The 20,871-nt window shown below is 38.2% G+C and overlaps 1 protein-coding gene across 12 annotated transcripts in view; it reads left to right on the top strand.

Moving 5' to 3' along the window:
• Nucleotides 1-20,871, top strand: part of MAST3 (microtubule associated serine/threonine kinase 3) — a 193,622-nt gene that overhangs the window by 148,774 nt on the left and 23,977 nt on the right. For 4 of the 12 annotated variants that reach the window (XM_072113938.1, XM_072113943.1, XM_072113932.1 and 1 more), the window contains 9 exons: nucleotides 5,169-5,257; nucleotides 6,572-6,641; nucleotides 8,547-8,567; nucleotides 8,674-8,752; nucleotides 9,296-9,453; nucleotides 10,401-10,476; nucleotides 13,950-14,159; nucleotides 15,407-15,508; nucleotides 19,679-19,811. In XM_072113938.1, the coding sequence (XP_071970039.1) occupies nucleotides 5,169-5,257; nucleotides 6,572-6,641; nucleotides 8,547-8,567; nucleotides 8,674-8,752; nucleotides 9,296-9,453; nucleotides 10,401-10,476; nucleotides 13,950-14,159; nucleotides 15,407-15,508; nucleotides 19,679-19,811 (938 nt within the window). Of the gene's footprint in view, nucleotides 1-5,168; nucleotides 5,258-6,568; nucleotides 6,642-8,546; nucleotides 8,568-8,673; nucleotides 8,753-9,295; nucleotides 9,454-10,400; nucleotides 10,477-13,949; nucleotides 14,160-15,406; nucleotides 15,509-19,678; nucleotides 19,812-20,871 lie in introns of all 12 variants that reach the window. The other 8 variants (XM_072113937.1, XM_072113942.1, XM_072113931.1 and 5 more) reach the window with 3 other exon arrangements.

The following is a 20,871-nucleotide window of genomic DNA, read 5'->3' as shown; positions in this document are numbered from 1 at the left end:
TTGCTTTGTGAAAGTAACTTTTATTTTTTTAAACCTTTCTGTCATCTTGCGTGTAAGGCCGAGTTTACTACTACTTTCTTCTGTTATAGAAGAGCGTAATGGAAACTAAATGCGGAAGGTGAGCAAAAGGTCTTCCGTTCTTCTATGAATTACGAAAAACATATTAGCTGTCCATATAAATTTTTTTTTCCTAGAATATGAAAAAAAGTATAAATTGTTAGCTTAAGTCTCAGGTCATTACACTTTCAGGAGAATGTAGCAGAAACTAAGAATGAAAGATGAACGTAATGTCTAAGTTCACCTTCCGCTCTCCATAGTCTTACATTTATGGTTTGTTGTCTTCTGTTACAATTTTTTCATAATAGTGGAAAAAATTATACTGACTGTTGCACTTTTTCAAGTGTTTTCAACTTTTTTTGCAAGTGGAAACAGAACCAAACCCAAGTTGTATTTTTTTTCTACATTTTCACTTTGGCTACATTTACTTCATATTACTACATATTTACTACATATCAAGCAGCAATTCATTGGAGGAAATTTTTTTTTCGGTACATACTGTAGGTAACTTTTAACATAAAAGTGGGCATGCTAAGCCAAGCGGGGACACATGCAGTTCCTGAATTTTAGTTTATAGAGAAGATTAGTATCGCTGTTATTTGTTATTCTATGTTCTGTTATTGTGGAAATATTTGCACTTGGTCTGTATATTCAACTACTTCTGGTTTAGGCTTGCAAAAATTGGTACAAATGGCTGACCAAAATGCTAATGTATGAATATATAAAGTTTGTCAGTTTGTTTTGGTTAATAAAAAAAAAAATTGAAGGATGAATTGTACTGAAGAGCTCAGCGGCTTTAACCCGTTCCTTGTCAGGTGTTTCTGGAAATTTTGTTGTGTTTTTACACTTTTGGCATTAACCCCTTCCTGACATTTGACGTAATAGTACTGCATGGAGGAAGGTGCCAGAAGGAGCTGGTGTCGGCTCTATATTATAGCTGACACCAACCTCTAACACCCGCGATCAGAGATTTCTTACATGCTGTGGTTCACACTTGAGGAGCATTTCCCGTGAATCGGAACAAACTTTGTGGAGAGTTTTGGTATTTAATCTACTGAGAATGTGTACATTTTATGAAAACACATTCATTTAGCCCAAAAAAATTTCAAAATTGCATCTGATTTTGTTTTAACCACTGTAAAACAATTAGAGGGTTAACCGACTTCATAAAAGTTGTTTTACGTACGTTGAGGGGTGTAGTTTCTATATTGGGCTAATTAATGGGGTTTTACTTTTATTTAGGCCTTTCAGGCTTAGGTACTTGAGGTACTGAGCAGGTCCCTCAAAAGGATGATTTTTGATTTTTTTTTTTTTTTTTTTTTTCAATGAAAATGTGAAAAATCGCATCTGTTGTTCAAAGCCCCAGGCCTCCTACAAAAATAAGATGCATAAATAAAACCATGTCCACATAAAGTAGACATTCTGTTAATATTAGTTATTAAGTTTTTTTGCTGACTTTATGTTAAAGTAGAACATTTTGGAAATCTAAATTTTTCCAAATTTTCACCAAATATCTGATTTTGTCATAAATGAACGCAACACATACCACCAACATTTTTCAGCTTAATGACCAGACGTGATAATTGGTTATAACTTCGGAACGAGACACATTGTACTTCATGTTAATTGTAAAATTTAAGTCATAAGTTTTGTGTTTTGTTTGAAAAAAAAAAAGGAAAATTTGGTTCATAAAAATTCTTCATTTTCAAAGTTTGAAATGTTCTGCTTTCCAGACAGGAAGTAAAACTACACCAAAAGCTAGATAACTAACATTTCCGGAATGTCTGTTTTATGTTGAGGTGATATTTTATGCTTCCTCTCATTTTCTTGGATGTTATGAGGCGCAGAACTTTAGGTGCAAATTTTTCTCATTTTCATGAAAAACGCCAAAACTCACATTTTGAGGGAAAACTCCGCTTTCAAGTGACTTTGAGGCTCATTATTTGTGGGATGAGATACAATGTATAGATAATTCATTTTGGGGGTCTTTAGCTTATTCTTGAGATTTTATTAACTATTTCAAGGGGGACACAAACAAAATCATACATTTTTTTTTTTTATTATGAATTTTTAGCACTCTGAGACCCGGTGTCCTGCAATCATCTTCTGACGCGCCGCCGCAGAAAGGCATTGCCTCAGAAGAAGTACCTGTAATGACCACCGTAAAAAGCCGATAGGGCGGTCATTATGGGGTTAAAAAGGGTCCACGACGCAGACAGTGTTGACTCCAGAGTCTATAACAGTATAATCGCATGAATGATAAATCCATATGAAATAGGGGGTAGTTGCCATCTTGTGCTTCTCTACATTAATAACCTATTAGATTATCCGTTCCTGCACACTTACCTCTGCCATTGAGTGGATTTAAATCTAAAGAGATAACAGCAGGATTATAATTCCTACTCCGCTCCCTGTATTAGCACTGGGTAGGGAGCCAAGTAGAAACAAGATCCTTAAAGGCATACTCTTTTAGCCTACTTCTGACAAAGTTTATGGACGCACCTGTTGTGTACATGCCAGATAAGCACCTTATGTTTTTAAGGAATTAAAATCTAACTTGTATTAATGTTTTAATTATTTTTTTCCAAGATGAGAGGGCCTATAATTACTAGAAATGTAAAACTATATATACCATATTTTCTGGACTATAAGGCGCACCATCAATAAATGCCTGCTAAAATGTCTAGGTTCATATATAAGGCACACCGGATTATAAGGTGCACCTGATTATAAGGATGAATGACCAGCAGGTGGCAGACCTGTGCACAGTTCAAGGCAGCTGTTGTCTGTAGGTACGGGTCATATATAAGGTGCACTGGATTATAAGGCGCACCTTTCATTTCTGAGAAAATGAGGACAGCCTCAGTAACACGGTGAAATATAGGACATGTGTCCTTTATTGCGCTCTGCATGGTCACCGTGCAGTGAGACAACGTGTGCTCAGTGTCTAGAGCGCCATATTGTCGCATATCCACCTTACTTTCATGTGAATGAGGCTTAAGGCTTTCTCCAGACAAATGTCTGCCGTGAAAAACTGCAATTTTTTTTAATCCATTTTTTTTCCATGGCCAATTATAACATCAGTCTTACTTTTTTTTTTTTTTTTTTTTTTTTCATGGATACTCTAAACTATAGTATGAGTGCGCTGTAAAAAAAAGTATTGCACTTAGTATAGTGTGCTGTCCGTTTTTTGAACTATCCTGTTCAGTGAGTTGTGTAGTACAGGATGGACGCTGCTGCCTTAGGAGGTAGCAGGAATTCTTTTTTGTACACAGGTTTTTTTCTTATTTGTAACATTAATTTCCAGCTTATGTTATTAGAAGTACTGTAGAACTGCCCAGAGCTCTTTCGTACTACTTTGTCCATGTTCACTATAATGTTTCTTTTTCACTGAATTTCATTGTTTTTGAGAAGGAGAATGACAGCAAGGAAATATAAGAGAAGATGCTCCCGAATTGTTGTTCAATGGGCAAAGCAAGTGACAGCTACAAACTACTAAATATCCCCAATTTCTTAATTAGACTGGAGTTACCACTGGTTAAAAAATATTGAAAAAATGAGAAATCTGGAAGACTTGTTTTAGGCTTTCCATGCGTTCTTGCTATACTCCAGAAGCTAATCCTATAGCTTGCATAAACCATCTGTTGGGGAGTTGTGATCTTTTTCTGGTGGTAACCTAGGTGCTGTAGTGTCTAGTTTTGCAGCGTCATGTCCCGTAGGCCTTTGGTGACTTGTTTTAGCCACAGTTTCTCATCATGCTACATAAATAATGTCACAGTTTTGATTGCAGCGTATACACTCAGGGACAGAAGCCAATGGAAACATTTTAGGAGCCTCTACCTTAAAGGAATCATCAATTGCTGAACATAGATATTATTTTTATCAGTCTGCCTGTTTGGAAGCCACAATTTTCTATAACAAGAAGTCTAATGTGCGCACTTTGTGGAATAAGTCATGTTCCATTGAGATGAAAGTGCAGGCTTGTGGCATTTTTGTTAGCGTTGCATGGCAGTGGGTATTACTTGTAAACAGGAAGTCTTTATAGGAACCTGTTAGAGTAGTGTGGCTACATTGTTGTTTTTTTTTCCAAATTCTAGAACCTGGCTTACTCTAGTCTTTCTTACCCCAGAGGGAAGAGATATGAAACCTTACTTCCCTGTATAATAACTTTTAACATTTGGACAGTACTTCCTTGTTGTCAGTGAAGAAATTTAAATAGAATGAAAAAGCCCATGTGCCTTACGCAACTGTCTATTTCACTAACCCCTACCTTTACACAAGGATCTTCAGCATTGCCTGGACAGCCACATTATGTTGTGGGGTGGTCTTGTTTAAATCGGTAAGGTCAGCCAACATCAGTGTATATGACCACCTTTATTTTTTTTTCAATTTATTTAGTTATCACAGTTTATTAGTTGTGATTACCCTCCAGATTGTGTCCACTCACCGGCAGGGTACCCCTTCCACTTAATATTTAGTATGTATTTCTTCTTGTTTTGTGCAATGTAGGTGAACCCCGTTTTGATGGAATTAATGATACACTATGAATAAATACCAGTAAATATTTGCAATATGTGGCTACCCACACTCACACAGGGCCATGAACTACTTGGTGTATGAGCCAACTGCCTGAGCCATAAATATAGGGCCCATGTTTGTGGCTCTGACCCTTACACATGACCAATATTGCACATGTATTTGTGTAGGTAGTCTAATGTATACTGTCCAATGGCTGGTCACTTAACAAAGATTACCTTCTTTACCGTTTACATCACTTACAGCTTTGACTGAGCAAAGGGGAAAAATGATTGCTTCTATACTGCATTCAAGAGACATCTATTTCAATTGAATATGCTAAGAAATTATCAAGTGATTTCTTGAGAAGGCTCCATTTACAAGAAAACACAAAGCATGTATACACCCTTAACCTATAATGCCACCATACTAGAAGAAGGGTTAATGCATTTTTATTTTTGTGCTTTTATATTCTGAACCTAGAGTTGGATTACTGTTCTAGTTATGCAGTATAGACTTTGATATCTTTTCTGCCTCACATATTTGTATAAAGTTGTTTGACTGTAGTAAAATAACATTGTCTGTTCTGTCCTCAGTTGTAGAAGCAGCAACAGAAAGAGTCTGGTAGTCGGATCACCTTCACCAACACTATCCCGTCCATTATCACCGCTTTCGGTACCTACAGGTTAGTTTTTACAAGTATAAAATGTCAATTTATAGAACCTTGCATCTTTTCTTATGTCAAGTAACCATAAAACATAATTCCCTGCAATTTCTGATGTCTATGTTTCCTGGGATTGAGAAATCGGCTAAACAATCAATTCACTAAACATTTAATGTATGAATAACATCCATTCTCCAGCAATTATTTGATTTTAAAATCAATAGTTGTGTGGCCAACTGAGTCCCAGGAACTACCATATATACTGGAATATGAGCCGAGGCCTCTAATTTTACCACAAAAAACTGTGAAAACCTATTGACTCTAGGGGTGGTAAATGCATTGGTCGCAAGAGTTTCAGACAGGTTTTTACAACTAGTATTACAAAAGGGTGTGACTTCCAAAAGGTGGACATGGCGTTACAGGAAAAGTCTGTGTGCCAAAAATCCTGCTAAAGCGCCAGAATTGTGTGCCACAGTGTTTTTGCATAAACAAAGCCAACTAACGGGAGATGCAAAGTACAGCTAGACAGTGTTAAACTATGCGAGACTTTCCACTTTGCAACAGACACTTTGACAAACCTGGTACTGAATAAGATTGTCTAGTCTAATTTTGCATTGCCATAGTTAGACGCTTGATAAAATTGTAACAGAGGATCCACTTATATGAGGGAAGAAAGGTTTGATAGTTGTCACCAAATTATCCTTTTAATGTATGGCCAGCCTTAGATAATGGTTACTTGAACGCATCATTAACCGATTTTTAAAGGGGTATTCTCACCTAGGCATTCACATTTAATTAAATGCACTTTCTATTAAAAAAATTTACCGTTGTGAAGATAATTTCCCATTAGGAACAAGATGGTCGTCCAATCTTGCTCTATGGGGGACCAAACGATCACTTGGATTCAGCAATCATTACTAAAGGACAGATGTGGGAAATACCGTAACTCCCAGTATGCAAAGTAGAAGTATTTTTTCTCTCTGCAATGATTTTGGTAGTGGTGGTTGTTTCAAAGGACAACTATCTTGTTTCTAAGGGACCATGGGACTTCATTTATGGGAAATTATCTTCACACAGGAACATTTTTTAACCTATCATCCAATTAAAGAAATGTGTATAGATGCTGTATGGCAGATTTAAAAAAAATGTAAATGCCCAGATGAGAATACCCACACATATATACATGACAGTGTATATCTTATGTATTTTCTAAACCACTGAACATAAAATGAATAGGCCTTGGGTGGTCTGATATCGTTAGTACATTGAATTATATCTTTGTCTGATGTTTTCTTGTCATGGAGTTTTCTCATTCATGTTTACTTTTCCCAGCAGGAAGCAGTCCCCTGGATAGTCCAAGAAACTTCTCCACAAGTGCATCAGTGAACTTCCCTTTTTCTCGCAAGTAGGTATTTTTGTCTTGCATGTGTTAATTGAAAGAGCATATAAAAATGTCAAAATCCTTTTACAATTATTATTTATTTTTTTTTTTTTAAGTAAAATCTAATATACCTAAGGGCATCTATCCACATAGCTAGGTCCCTGTAGTAAAATAAGAAACTGCTTTTCTTTTCCTGTATTTATACAGTATAAATTCCTTACTGCAGCTTCTTCTCGATCAGACTTCTGGCTGCGCGGGTGTTTCTTTGTGCTGGCCACATGTTATCAGCTCTTAGTTTGTATACATATGCATATTTCGTGGCATTGGCAGCCTACAAGCTGTAGCAGGCGCCTGCCTGACAACATAATGTCACTGTTATCAGGCAGTGTTTATTTTCATACCTATTGGGGCAGATAATTGGTAAAGTTATTTGATTAAAAAAAAAATCATTCCACTATTAGACTCTTATTACAGGATCCATCCTAAATTTATCTTTCCGTAAAAATATATTTTGTTTTACGGAAATGGATGCATAGTAACCTATTAATAGAGTGGGTAAACTACACACAGTTTCAGTATAATTTTCCTTAAACCATGGTTTTATTTTGAGTGTTAGGAAATTCTTCTTTTCACCTGCTTTGAAGGTTGTTGTTGGTAGCAGCAGGACTGCGAAAATGTATTTATATATTACAGGATTGTACTTGGTCTGTGTTTGAGATCTCACACGGTATTGCACATTAGAATGCTGAAATATGAATGGATTTTCACAGTTCTGCTTCTAACACCACACACTGGGGCATATTTATCAAGCTGTCTAAAAGTCAGAATATTCTTAGTTGCCCATGGCATCCAATCACAACTCTTTTAAAATATTCATTAGCACTGGTAAAATTAAAGTAGAGCTGTAATTGGTTGCCATGGGCAACTAAGAATATTCTGTCTTTTAGACAGCTTGATAAATCTGCACCACTGCCCCTACTACAGAGAGGGGCCCAGTAACATCACTAGGAACTAGAGTTCCCTCTGTTTATTATTGGGGAGGGGTGTCAATTTATGGGAAGCCAAATTAATTATAATTCATTAAGGGAAAAGTTGTCTGAAGAGTTGCTAGATGCCACATCTACTTGAATCTGCAATTAACTCTTGCGGTTAACTAATTTTTAATACAAGTGTAATTGTGTGCTGAGATGAGGGGAGGGTGCAAAATTTGACTGTATGGGACCCCAAAATTCCTAATGCCAGCTCTGACAATGCACACAAAGGTAGTGTTACACAGTTTTCCTTGGCTGTTACCTAATACTTTTGTGTACTTTTTAATGGTCAAACTCCTGGTAGCCTACCTTTACATTTTTTAGCGAAGTACATATGTAGCAAATGACACTGTGCAAAAAAACAACAGAAACCTGCAAGTGTTTAAATGAAACTTTTCTAATGAACATTCACACATTTGCCATGTCTTTCTTCAAGCATATTAATGTCTTTTGCTTCTATATCAGAAGCGGTTAAATGCAGTTTTATATGGTCCTGCCATTTTTATTGACTTTTGCATTGCAAAGGACCAGCTGTTATGAAATAAATGTAGCATTTATGAGGCCATTGTGAGTTAAGTCACGTTTCCCACCGATTTTATAAATATAATATATAAGACCTATAAAACAGGTTCTATGATTTTCTGTATCTATAGGAGTGCTAGAAATAGTTGAGCACATCTCATTCATTCATTCATTCATTCTTTCATTCCCTGGTAGTGTCAGAGATTGCCTTGTGCTCGTAGTCAATCAATTGAGAGACTGGGCATGTGCCTTAATTGATGGTAAGGGGAGTAGTAGTAGTGGCAGCAGTAGCTTCAAAATATTTGTTTTCCTTCCCAACACAGTGTATAAATGGTGTGTTGCTGATGTCTTTTCTGTTTTCTTTCTCTGCTTGCAGTCATGGACCACGCACGGACAGGTAATCCCATAATGTTAGCATGCTTGTAAACCTTTAAGACTATCCTTTTCCTTTTCATAATAGGAGAGTAGTCGACATCTAGTCTAATTTGTTTGGTTTATTTTAGAGCTGATGGCCGAAGATGGTCCCTGGCATCTCTTCCCTCTTCAGGATATGGTACCAACACACCAAGCTCAACTCTTTCGGTAACTTGTTCTTGTAGTGTTTGTATTATTTATTTGTTTAGCAGCACTATATATCTTTTTTACACTGCTTAATGTTGAATGTTTTTTTTCTTCATCTAAAATTGACTTGTATGAGAAGGTCTCATTTGATCATTGATTTGTACAAGATTTCACCCGGAAGGCAGCCCGTCACACTGATGTGCTCTTGGATCTCTCCAGTAAGCTACTATACTCCCCTTTCTCTGTGGTCTGAGGTTGTAATGGTCATGGTTGGACATTAAAGCCAGCATCCAGATCAGAGGAATTGGGTTGTGGAGCAGCTCACTGCAGGGCCACTTGCACACCTTTATTTGCAATCCATTCATAAATGGAGTAGTTTTCCTACAACTACTTTAGCTACAGCTAAATTGGTTTTTGAAGGTAATAAAAAACATAATAAAAACATCCACAAAAATATTGTTAAACTGCTTTTTAACTTGTAACAGAACTACTTCTGCCTGATCTTTATGAAGGGATTGTCATTTATAAATGTTTGTGACATTTTTTTTTTTTTTCTTTCTCCAGTCTTCCTCCTCTTCGCAGGAGAGGCTACACCAATTGCCCTTTCAGCCTACTGCAGATGAATTGCACTTTCTCTCCAAACACTTCCGAAGCACAGAGAGCGTCACCGATGAGGAAGGAAGGCGCTCTCCATGCATGCGTCCTCGTTCCCGAAGTCTCAGGTGAGATGATTCTGATTTTCAACACAAATAAGGCTGGGACTAAACATCAATGTGCCCATCCCACAACAAAAGATCAGTGTCCCCATGTCATTTTACAGAGTCATATTTGGACTCTAGTAATGTAGACACACACGTCTGGGTCTCTAAAGTGTCCCACTAATGAAACAGAAGCATCCATCGTTGTTAATGTATTGGCAATGGAAATCTTAATAGTAATAATAAATCTTTATTTCTATAGCGCCATTATAAGCGGCAAGGCTTTACAAATCATGGGGGGTGTATACAAACTAAAAAATAACTAAGTAATGAAACAATGGGAGTCGGGACCTTGCTCACAAGTGCTTTACAGTCTATGAGAATGAAGGAGAGACCCAGTAGGTATAAGTGCTTAGTATTATAATCTGCTGACATGTTGTAAAGAAATGTAGAATTAAAAAAATATATCTTTATTATTTCTGTTCATTATGATGTTTCTGGGAAATACCCAGAATAACCCTAAGACTAATGAGGCAGTTTGGCACCAAGGTTATAGCATATGGAGCACTGCTATTCCTGCCTGGATCACTACCCTCTCTGTCAGATAAGTAGGAGTTGTGTCTTGTGAGAAGCACAATATTGTAAAAAGAGGAGAGTACTCATGCTAATGGCACAATCCTGGTGTACAAACTGCTGCAGCATATTACGGATTAGATTGGACTTTCTCAGAAATGGCATAATGGACAGAAATAATTTTGTCAAGGTTAATAATATAGTAGCAGGTGTGCTGAAAATTTCTAGTTTGAAAATGCCGAATGATTACCGTAATTTTAGAATGTGGTGATGAAGTTATAAAACATGGAAAGGAATGGCTATGAATGCACTGTAGATGGTAAAGGAGATGCTTTCTATAACCATGTTACATTCACAGCAATGATCCCTTTGTTTTTTTTTGTTTTTTTCCCCCCTAGTCCTGGACGAGCATCTACAAATTTTGATAATGAGATCATTATGATGAATCATGTTTACAAGGAAAGATTCCCCAAAGTAAGTGCATCATGGATAAGGGTTGGGCGTTTTAGCAAATTGTTCTACCAAAATTTGGATGATTTAATTTGTTTTGCAACATTTGTATAGAGGGAAAGTGGACAGAGCAGCCTGATCAGGCTTTGCCTGATATTTTTACCGCGTGCTTTCCCAAGATCTCTATTGCCTGTATGGATTTTAATACATTGTGAAATAAATCGCAATATTAAGGAGCAGCGGCATCTTCTTTTTACTGTTTGTGAATTTGTTGTAATTAAATAGCATATCTGCAGTAAGAACAGTATTATCAAGATATACCAGCCATATCTATTTATAAAGAGCTGTATAAAGAGCCCAAGTTATTTTACAAGTAAATACCCTCAAACGCTAATATTGACATGTTTGTTTTCATCACTTTAACCCCTTAGCGCTCTGCGCCGTAGCTGTACTGCGCTGAGTCCCGCGATTAGCGCTCAGCGCAGTACAGCTACTGCGCAGAGCCGATGCCGGTTCAGCGCTGTATAGCAGCCGAACCGGCATCGTTAGCTGCGGGATTTCAGCGGTAATTTACCGCTGACATCCCCGGCTAACACCCGCGGTCAGAGTGGGCTCCGATCGCGGGTGTTTAACCCGTTAAATGCCGCGGTCAACGCGACCGCGGCATTTAACCTGCCTTCTGGGGGTCTTTACCCCACGATCGCCCCCCCCGCACCGTTTTCGGGGGGGGCGATCGCTGTTTTGGCTCCTCTGGGGTCCGATCGGGACCCCAGAAAAGCCTGGAGGGTTTACCTTTAAGATGGCGTCTGTGACGTCATCTTAAAGGCAAAGTGTCAGCCTATGCATCTGCATAGGCTGGCACTGATAATACCCTGCAATACATTAGTATTGCAGAGTATTATCAAGAACAAGCAATCAGATGATTGCTTGTTCATATCCCATGGTGGATCATGTAAAAAATGTACAAAATAATGTTTTTCAATAAAAAATTACTTTATAAATCACTAAAAATGCCCATAAGCCCCAAAACATATAAAGAGACATATAACGCTCAAAAAAGTCTAAATCATAACACAAACCCCACATATATAGTATCACCGCGTCCGTAACAATCCATAGAATAAAACTAAATAACTATTGAACCCATATGATGAACGCCGTAAAAAAAAAACGCCAAAAACCCGCCAAAAATTGATTTTTACCTATTATATCCCACTAAAAATGCAATAAAAAGTGATCAACAAAACATATGTACTCCAGAATGATATTGTTGCAAAGAACAACATGTCCCGCAAAGAACAAGCCATCAACCAGCTCTGTAGCCAAAAACGTAACAATGTTATGCCACTTGGAAGACAGCGATGCAAAAATGATAGATTTTTCCCCACATTAGGTTTTTATTTGGCAAATTTAGTAAAACATAAGAAAAAATATTCATGTCTGGTATCCCCGTAATCGTATCGACCCATAGAATAAAGATAACATGATTATTAGGCTATACGGTGAACACGAAAAAAAAAAAAAAGGTAAAAAATCCATTACAGAATTGATGCTTTTCTACTCATGACCTCAAAAAAAGTTCCAAAATTTTCAACAATAGGTGATACCAACCCCAAAATGGTAACACTGGAAAAAGCATCTCGTCCCGCAAAAAAAATGCCATCACATGACCCCAATAACGGAAAAGCGAAAATTTTATAGCCTTCAAAAGGGGGCAACCAGAAAACTAAAATCCTGGCAGCTGCAGGGTGCTCCTTCCCTTCTGCGCCTCGCTGTGCCCCCATAACACAAGTAATGTCCACATGTGGGGGGTCGCTGCACTCAGGAGAAATTGTAGAACAAATTTTATGGTGAGTTTTCTCTTTTTATCTTTTGGAAATGTGTAAATTTTAGGGCTAAATGAACGTATAACCGACAAAATTTGACCATTCTAAATTTCACCGCCATTTTGATTCAATTACTATGAAGATCTCAAGGGGTTAACAATCTTTGTAAATGCTGTTTCTGATAGTTTGAGGGGTGCAGATTTGAAAATGGGTTGGTTATATAGGGGGTTTTGTTGCTAAATATGTAAAATTTGATTTCAAACAGTATTTATCCCCAAAATAGTCAATTCCGAAAATACGGAAAATCGCTATTCGATTTGTAGGCCGCGTGACGTCAAAATAAATTATCCAAACATTTAAAAAATTATGAAAATGTAAAGTAGACAAATGGGAAATGTTATTCTGCAAGTTATTTAGGTGGTAAATCTATCTGCCTGAAAACGCAGTGATTTTGAATTTCGAAAATGGCAAATTTTTCTAAAAATTCATCATTTTTTTCTTTTTTTTGTAAATAAACGCAAAACTTATCAGCCAAAATTTACCACTAAAATGAAGTACAACATGTGGGGAAAAAACAATCTCAGAATCGCTTTGATAAGTAAAAGTGTTCAAAAGTTATTACCACAGGAAGAGACACTGGTCAAATTTCAAAAAAAAGTTGCGAGCCTTAACCTGCAAACAGGCTGCGTCCTTAAGGGGTTAACCAGAAGTGTGTCCAAAACACAGAAGAGGTTTACATCTTTTTATGACCTTTTCTCTCTAAAATTCCTTTACTGCAATTTGTACACAAATGGAACACTGCCATAGGAATATAATTCTAGATAATATTGTAGTAATGTAAATCTTAATTCAACACACGATCAGAGAGTAAAAACATATATGTTAATGTACCATGAGGACAGGAATAAGATAGTAGTAAACCTGCAACCCGCTGTTCTAAAGCTGGCTATACACATTATTGGCTGAACCCACTGATTGGGGCATATTTACTTAATCGGTCTGCGGAGTTCACTGAAAATGCATTGTCCGACGATAACTCACTGTGCCGCGATTCACTAAGATCGTGCGCCCGATATCCTGCATGTGTCAAGTTCATCTTTTTCTTCCTGGTGCATGTAAGTGCATTGTCTTGCAAAACACTTTGAAAGTTAAATTCCACACTCATTCCAAATCAGTCGGATAGTCCGACAGCACGCAACCCCCGCCCCCCCTGATTTCTGTTGCATGAAAGCCAGCGGGCTGGGCCAAAAAACTGTTGCGTGTGACACAATCCCTGCATAGACAACGGTTAAATACATGTCAAAGCCATGCAAATCCCGAAAACAGCACACAGTCCAACGAAAGTGAGGAGGGCGACCCTTAGTAAATAACCCCATTGTTTGGCTAACTATTTAAGTGTTTTCTTCTTGAGGTCTAAAGTTGTTAGATGTGTTTGACAGGGCTTTATCCCACTTGGGTACAAATTACACTGAACATTTAGGCAGGGGGAATTTGGGTGACTAACAGTAAAGTAATTCATTTTACTGTAATCTAAAATATGTAGTTGTCTTCAAATAACTTACTAATATAAAGAAAACCTGACGGCTTTCACACATGGTGTCTCAAATAGATTTACTGGTACAGGTCTTGTTACTTTGGGCATTGTAGTAAACCTTTATTTCCATATTTAAGGCAACTGCACAAATGGAAGAGCGACTTGAAGACATCATCACAAACCTCTGTCCTAGTCGGACTTTACCTCTTGCGGATGGTGTCCTAGGTTTTATACATCACCAGATTGTTGAACTGGCCCGCGATTGCCTGGATAAATCCAAAGGAGCTCTAATTACCTCTCGATACTTTGTAGAGTTGCAGGAGAAATTGGAAAAGATGCTGGAAGATGTGAGATATTTAATTACACTTCATCTATGTTCCATCTTTATTTTAATTCCTTGCATACACAGCACATCTTCGACACAGCAAGGCAGTTGTATCACTTTACGATCTTGATAGGGACAAAACTGTTGAGTCCTGAGTCTTGACTAGGGGCGGATGAAGGTTACGAAAGGTGCTGGGTGGTGCACAAGCTGTGTTTGTATTCTGCGTTATGAAACGCAGCAGGGAGAAGCTTGGCCCAGTTAACTTATTTACACTGAAATGCTTGTGTTTGAGGAACATGCACCACGTGCTCATTGCCGATCACAAGAATTTTGGTGTAAACAAACGTGTCGATGGAGGAGTTGCTCCTGCTGTGCTAGATGATGGAACCCCACAAATACAGCTTTGTGAATGTAGCCTTGGGCTAAATGATACATGATGCAAGGAAACCCTGCTTCCTCACAAAATAGCAGCACCAAACTGTTATCATGATTATACTTCAGTGCTGCTGTTCTGTGGGGAAATAGGGACTCTGCATCAAATATCACTTGATTGCTCGGACTCTGCACTGTGGTTGATCTCTGAAATCTGTCCAGCAAAGAGTCTGTCTTTCATGAACTGACCACAGTTGCGTGTCTCTAGCCAGAGAGTCAGGCCCATAAGAATATATTTTTTTTTTTAAATTACATTTATACACATGAGAATACATAGAAATACTCATACTGAGCATACAGCGATCAATATACACACATACATTAACACCTCACTATAATATACCTCACTATATACACTTGCATATACCCATCTATATGCACATAAATACACCTGACTATATACTGTACACTTTACTATATACAGAGTATACCTCAGTATACACACAGCTCACAATATTCTCACAAACATAATGCACTTAAATATTACACTTTCTGTGTTGTGGATTTCCATCTTCCTCCTCTTGGGCTGAACGTCCTAAACCCTGAACTATCTAATCTTTTTATATAGCCTAACCTGATCTAAACTTTATCTAACTAATATGCAAATCTTCAGCAGAAGCTACTCCACGCCCCAGTAGCCTCTGCCAAATATTTGCATCTTATCAGGTTAGGCTATATAGAAGAAATAGAGAAAAATGGTATAGGCCGTTAGGAGGAAACTTCCTATCGGATCTACCTTCAACTTTTCCGAAATAAAAAGAAAAGTGTATTCTATTAAACATTGATGCTCTATCTGCCTCTTTTTGATAATAACTTCATTTTCTTTCTTTGCTTCAGGCCTACAACCGTTCAGAGAGTGAAGAAGTTGCCTTCATTATTCAGCTGGCAAGAAAGTTGCTGATGGTTATTGCACGTCCAGCAAGACTTCTGGAGTGTCTGGTAATGAAGTTCTTATAGCCAAGCAAAAATTATGTTAGGACAAACTCTGTGTTTATTATTGGTTGTGAAATATCTATTGATCAGGGTATTTTACTCAAGCATAGAAGACAGACTGGTCATGCACATGTTCAGATTGCCCATTAGCGTGTATGTATGTTTAGTGCCTTCCAGTAAAAAGATAATGTCATAACAACTATTGTATAGTTCATCCTGCTTTCCAATAATTCTATTCTTTGCCATTCTTTTGGCAAGAATTTATCCACAGAACTACATAAGCTTGGGCAGATCCAAGGTCTGTCAATAGAATGTGAGATTGATGAACAAAGGCTAGGAAATAGTTTTTCAGATAATATAATGCAGTGATTTTCAACCTTTTTTGAGCCGCGGCACACTTTTTATACTTAGAAAATCCTGGGGCACACCAACAACCAAAATAGCACAAAATGACACTAAAACAGTCATATTATACATATAGTTAATAATATAGATTCTAAATTTATTTTACTCACTCAGTGTGAAACCTGGGCCTGTTTAGATAAACACAAAAGGGATATCCTGGCAGGAATGGTGGAGAGACACACATGAAGCTCTTCCTCAACAGTTCTCAGTTTCTCCCTGTTTTTATTATATGGTGCTGATTATTATGTGGCTCATATACTGCAAAATAAAGGGGTACAATGAGAAGTACTATGGCCATGAGGCCAGAGTACAAGTGCCAACTCATATACTCAGCATATGAGCTGGTACTTGTAGTACTCCAGCCTCATGACTATAGTATTTCTCATTTTATATTTCTCATTGTTATATGCAGTATACTTCTGGAGTACTAAAAGTACCAGCTCATATGCTGAGTATTCTGACAACAGTTCATATACTCAGGCAAAAGCTCATATAGTCAGCATTATTGGCGGGCAAATGCGAGAGTCTCTCCGCTCTCAGGATGATGCGCCGGCCTCGGTGACGTCCTTTTGTTGCGCGAGGGACAAAGCTTGCGCATGTGTTATTGTACACGTCTCCTACATTGTAAGAAGCCATGACTGTGCATCGCTGCGCATTGCCAGGAAACAAAACACAGGGGGCACCGTAGTTTGGGGAACTTTCCCCGTGGCACACCCGACCATGTGTCGCGGCACACTAGTGTGCCACGGCACACTGGTTGAAAATCACTGATATAATGTATATACTTGAGTATAAGGTGAGTTGTTTTTTTTCAGCACATTTTTTAACTCCGCTTATACTCGGGTCTATTAAAAAAATTAACTTCGTACTCGCTTTTCCGAGGCCCCTCTTCGGGTCACTGCACGCTCCGCACTCCACCTGCCATAGAGATACAGCACCTCTATCCACTAGAGTACGGGCTTACTGGTTATCAATCGGAGGCTTTTAAGTAACTAAGATGCTCATTACTGCCTCCATAGAGTTACACTGTGACACAGGTTTAATACACTGGCATGTAGGCTTTCACACCCTGATATGGGCCAAGTGTTGATGGGTGGAGTCACATCAGTGGGTGTGGCCAACAGACAAAGGTAGAAAATGTTTGGGGAAGGATATTAATGGTGGAGGGATGCAGATTTAAGTTAGGTCGTTTTGCCTGTTTTTGACAATTGGTTCTCTTTAACCCCTAGGCGCACCAGGACGTTATAGTACGTCCCCGGGGCTAGATGCTTAGCGCACGGGGACGTTCTATAACGTCCTGCTTCTGGCACCGGCTCACGAACGGAGCCGGTACCAGAAGCAGCGGCTGTCAGCTGTCTAGTACAGCTGACAGCCTGCGCTAACACCCGCGATCGGAGCCGGCTCCGATCGCGGGTGTTAACCCCTTACACGCCGCGGTCAAACATGACCGCGGCGTGTAAGGGTGTTTGCGCTGTGGATCGGATCCCCCGTGCCGCTTACCGGGGGATCCGATCCACTTCTGGGCAGCTCCGAGGACTGGCATGTGCCCCGGAGCTGCCCGGTCTCCATGGCAGCCAGACCCCTTCCGGGTCTGGCTGTAAACTGTCTGAGCATGCGCAAGCTTGCTCAGACAGTTTACACTGCTCTACAATAAAATAGTATTGTAGAGCAGTGTATTGAACTTAAACCAGTGATCAGAGCATCACTGGTTTAAGTTCAAGTATGTAGAAGTAAAATTATGCAAAAACAGTTAACACTACACATTATAATAAATAAAAAATAAATACATAAAAATATAAGCCCCTAAAATGTCACTTTCCCATAAAAACACTTAATAAAGTATAAAAAACACAAAAACACAAAAAACCCCGCATATTTGGTATTGCCGCGTCCGTAACAATCTGTATAATAAAACAGAATCGTTACTGGACCCGCACGGTACACGCCGTAGAAAAAAAACCGCAAAAACGTTCCGAAAAAAGATAATTTTTAATTATACCCTATCAAAAAATGCTCTAAAAAGTAATTAAAAAAATGTTATGCACTCCAAAATAAGCCAACTAAAAAGAACAACTCTTCTCGCAAAAAATAAGCCCCTAACCAGATTTGTCAGCCGAAAAATAAAAAAGTTATGCATATGAAAAGATGGTGATGCTAAAATGAACAAGATTTTCTCCAAATTGGTTTTTATTCAGTACAATTGAATAAAATACACAAAACCCCACATATTTGGTATCCCTGCGTCCGTAACAATCTGCATAATAAAACAGAATCGTTATTAGATCCGCAAAGTGAACCCCGTAAAAAACAAAACAAAAAAAAGCTCCAGAAAAAAGATCATTTTCAATTAATACCCTATAAAAATGCTCTAAAAAGGGATTTAAAAAATGTTATGCACTCTAAAATAAGACCACTAAAAAGAACAATCCTTCTCGCAAAAAATAAGCCCTTAAACAGATTTGTGAGGCAAAAAATAAAAAAGTTATGCATATGAAAGACGGTGATGCTAAAATTAACAACATTTTTGCCAAATTACTTTTTATGCAGTAAAAATGGGAAAAAAATAAAAAATCTATATAAATGAGGTCTTTTTGTAATCGTGGCGACCCATAGAATAAAAATAATATACTATTTTTATGGTATGGTAAACGGGCAAAAAAAAAAACCCATAAAAATCTTCCTGAAAAGTGATGATTTTCATTTCCTCCACCAACAAAGAGTTAATAAAATCTCACCAATTAGCCTATAGATTCCCCCAAATTACGTACCAGAAAAGTGCATCTCATGTGGCAAAAGAAATAAGCCCCTATAGGTCCACATTAAAAAAAAGAAAAAAATTATAGCCTGTACAATGTGACATAGAAAATCTGCTCTGGATGGCGCCTCCTTCCCCTCTATGCCCGGCCGTGCGCCCATACAGCAGGTCACCACCACATATGGGGTATCCGTGCACTCGGGAGGAATTGGGTATCAAACGTTGTGGAGCATTTTTTCATTTAATCCATTGTAAATGTTTAATTTTCCACCCAAAATGGGTGTATTGTGAAAAAATATTACAATTTGCAGACTGCACCTCCATTTTGTTTTAACCCCTATAAAACACGTAAAGCGTTAACAAACTTCTTAAAAGTGGTTTTTCATACGTTGAGGTGTGTAGTTTCCACAATGGGGTAATTTACGAGTCTCACTATTATTTAGGCCTCTCAGTGTCAATTAGAAGTTGAGCAGGTTCATCTAATACAGGTTTTGGTGATTTTACAAAAGATGTGAAAAATGATACCTAAATTCTGAGCCTTATAACATTCTAGTAAAATATGTGGAATCTTAAAAAACCATGCCAACATAAAGCAGACATTTGGGAAATGTAAGTTATGAATTTATTTGGGAGCTATGACTATCTGCATCAAAAGTAGAGAATTTAGAACGTTGAAAATAAAGAATTTTTCCAAATTTTTTCCAAATTTTGTTTTTTTTCATAACTAAACACAAAAGATATCATCCAAATTTTTAAACTAATTTGAAGTACAATGTGTCACGAGAAAACAATCTAAAAATCCCCTGGATATCTCATAGCGTTCCAAAGCTATAACCACTTATAGTGACACAGGTCAGATTTGAAGAATGGGGCCGCGTCCTTAAGGCCAAAATAGGCTGTGTCCCCTAGGGGTTAACTTGCTTTCATGATAAGTAAAGAGGCAGTGGTGTTATGGCAATGTGGATGTATTGTTTATATGTTGTAGATGTCTGAATGCACTCAATTTTTATGTTTAGGAGTTTGATCCAGAGCAATTTTACCATCTATTAGAGGCTGCCGAGGGGCATGCCAAGGAGGGCCAGGGTATAAAGACTGACATTCCACGTTACATCATCAGCCAATTGGGTCTCACAAAAGATCCATTAGAAGGTAAATGATGTCATGTTTTTCTCAAGCCAGTAACAATTGCAACACTGCTATTCCAGTGGTACTAAATGATTAGAGCTAAAACACTATTGTTTATGTAGGTTTATTTTCTGAGGCATCTACTGCATAGCAATAGAGATTATTCATGTATTTATATTACATTCAGTCTTCACTCTGTGAAGATATTCTGAAACATCCACTGGACATCTTATCTGGATGCTTGTGCTAAGAGATTTTTGTTCTGGCGGATGAGGCTCATTTCACACCTATGTCTGGGCTTTTTCTTAACCTTCCGTGAGGAATATCCTATGAGAAGTAGATCTGATTGTAGATGCCTCCTGCCTGCCTCTGCCCTAATCTGTAATTTAATTATTCTGGAACCGAACTTGTTAAAAACGTTATATTAGTAATATTTAAATTAACTGCAGAGGCTACTTGGGTGTCTACTAGCCTAGCCAGGTATTTTACATATTACTAAAATAAGTTAGGTTCCAGGATTTTTAATTTACAGGTTAGGGCAGAGGCAGGCAGGAGGAATCTTACATCAGATCTACTTCTGATAGTAGATTCCTCATGATATGGTTCCTTTAAAGAGGACCTGTCTCCTCCTCCCCCCCCCCCCCCCCCCCGAAAAATACCCCTACCAGATATGTTCCCCCTAATTCTCTCCCAGCCCCTTTTATATTTATTAAATTTTTATTTACATTTTTGTATGCATACTTTGTTTTAAACGATCCAACCTCTTATCAAATAAGATAAGAACTGAAAGCGGCATCGCAGAGAGCGGGCGGCCATTGCGCAATATATGCGCTGCTGCCGGCTTTTGTTACAGGTCCCCGACCCGACTGACAGGCGTGGAGGCAGCGTGTCGGCTTACCCCCTCCTGAATACAGCCGACTGCCAGGGGACCTGTACGAGGATCCGACCTCTTATTAGGTTAGAGGTCGGATTGATTAATACAAAGTTTGCACACAAAAATTTTATTAAAATTTTATAAATATAAAGGGGCTGGGGAGAGGATTAGGGGGAACATATTTTGTGGGGGTATTTTTGGGGGTTGACA

The sequence above is a fragment of the Engystomops pustulosus genome, chromosome 1 (assembly GCF_040894005.1).
Source record: "Engystomops pustulosus chromosome 1, aEngPut4.maternal, whole genome shotgun sequence".
In the NCBI taxonomy this organism is placed as follows: domain Eukaryota; kingdom Metazoa; phylum Chordata; class Amphibia; order Anura; family Leptodactylidae; genus Engystomops; species Engystomops pustulosus.
This window is presented reverse-complemented; position numbering and strand designations above follow the sequence as displayed.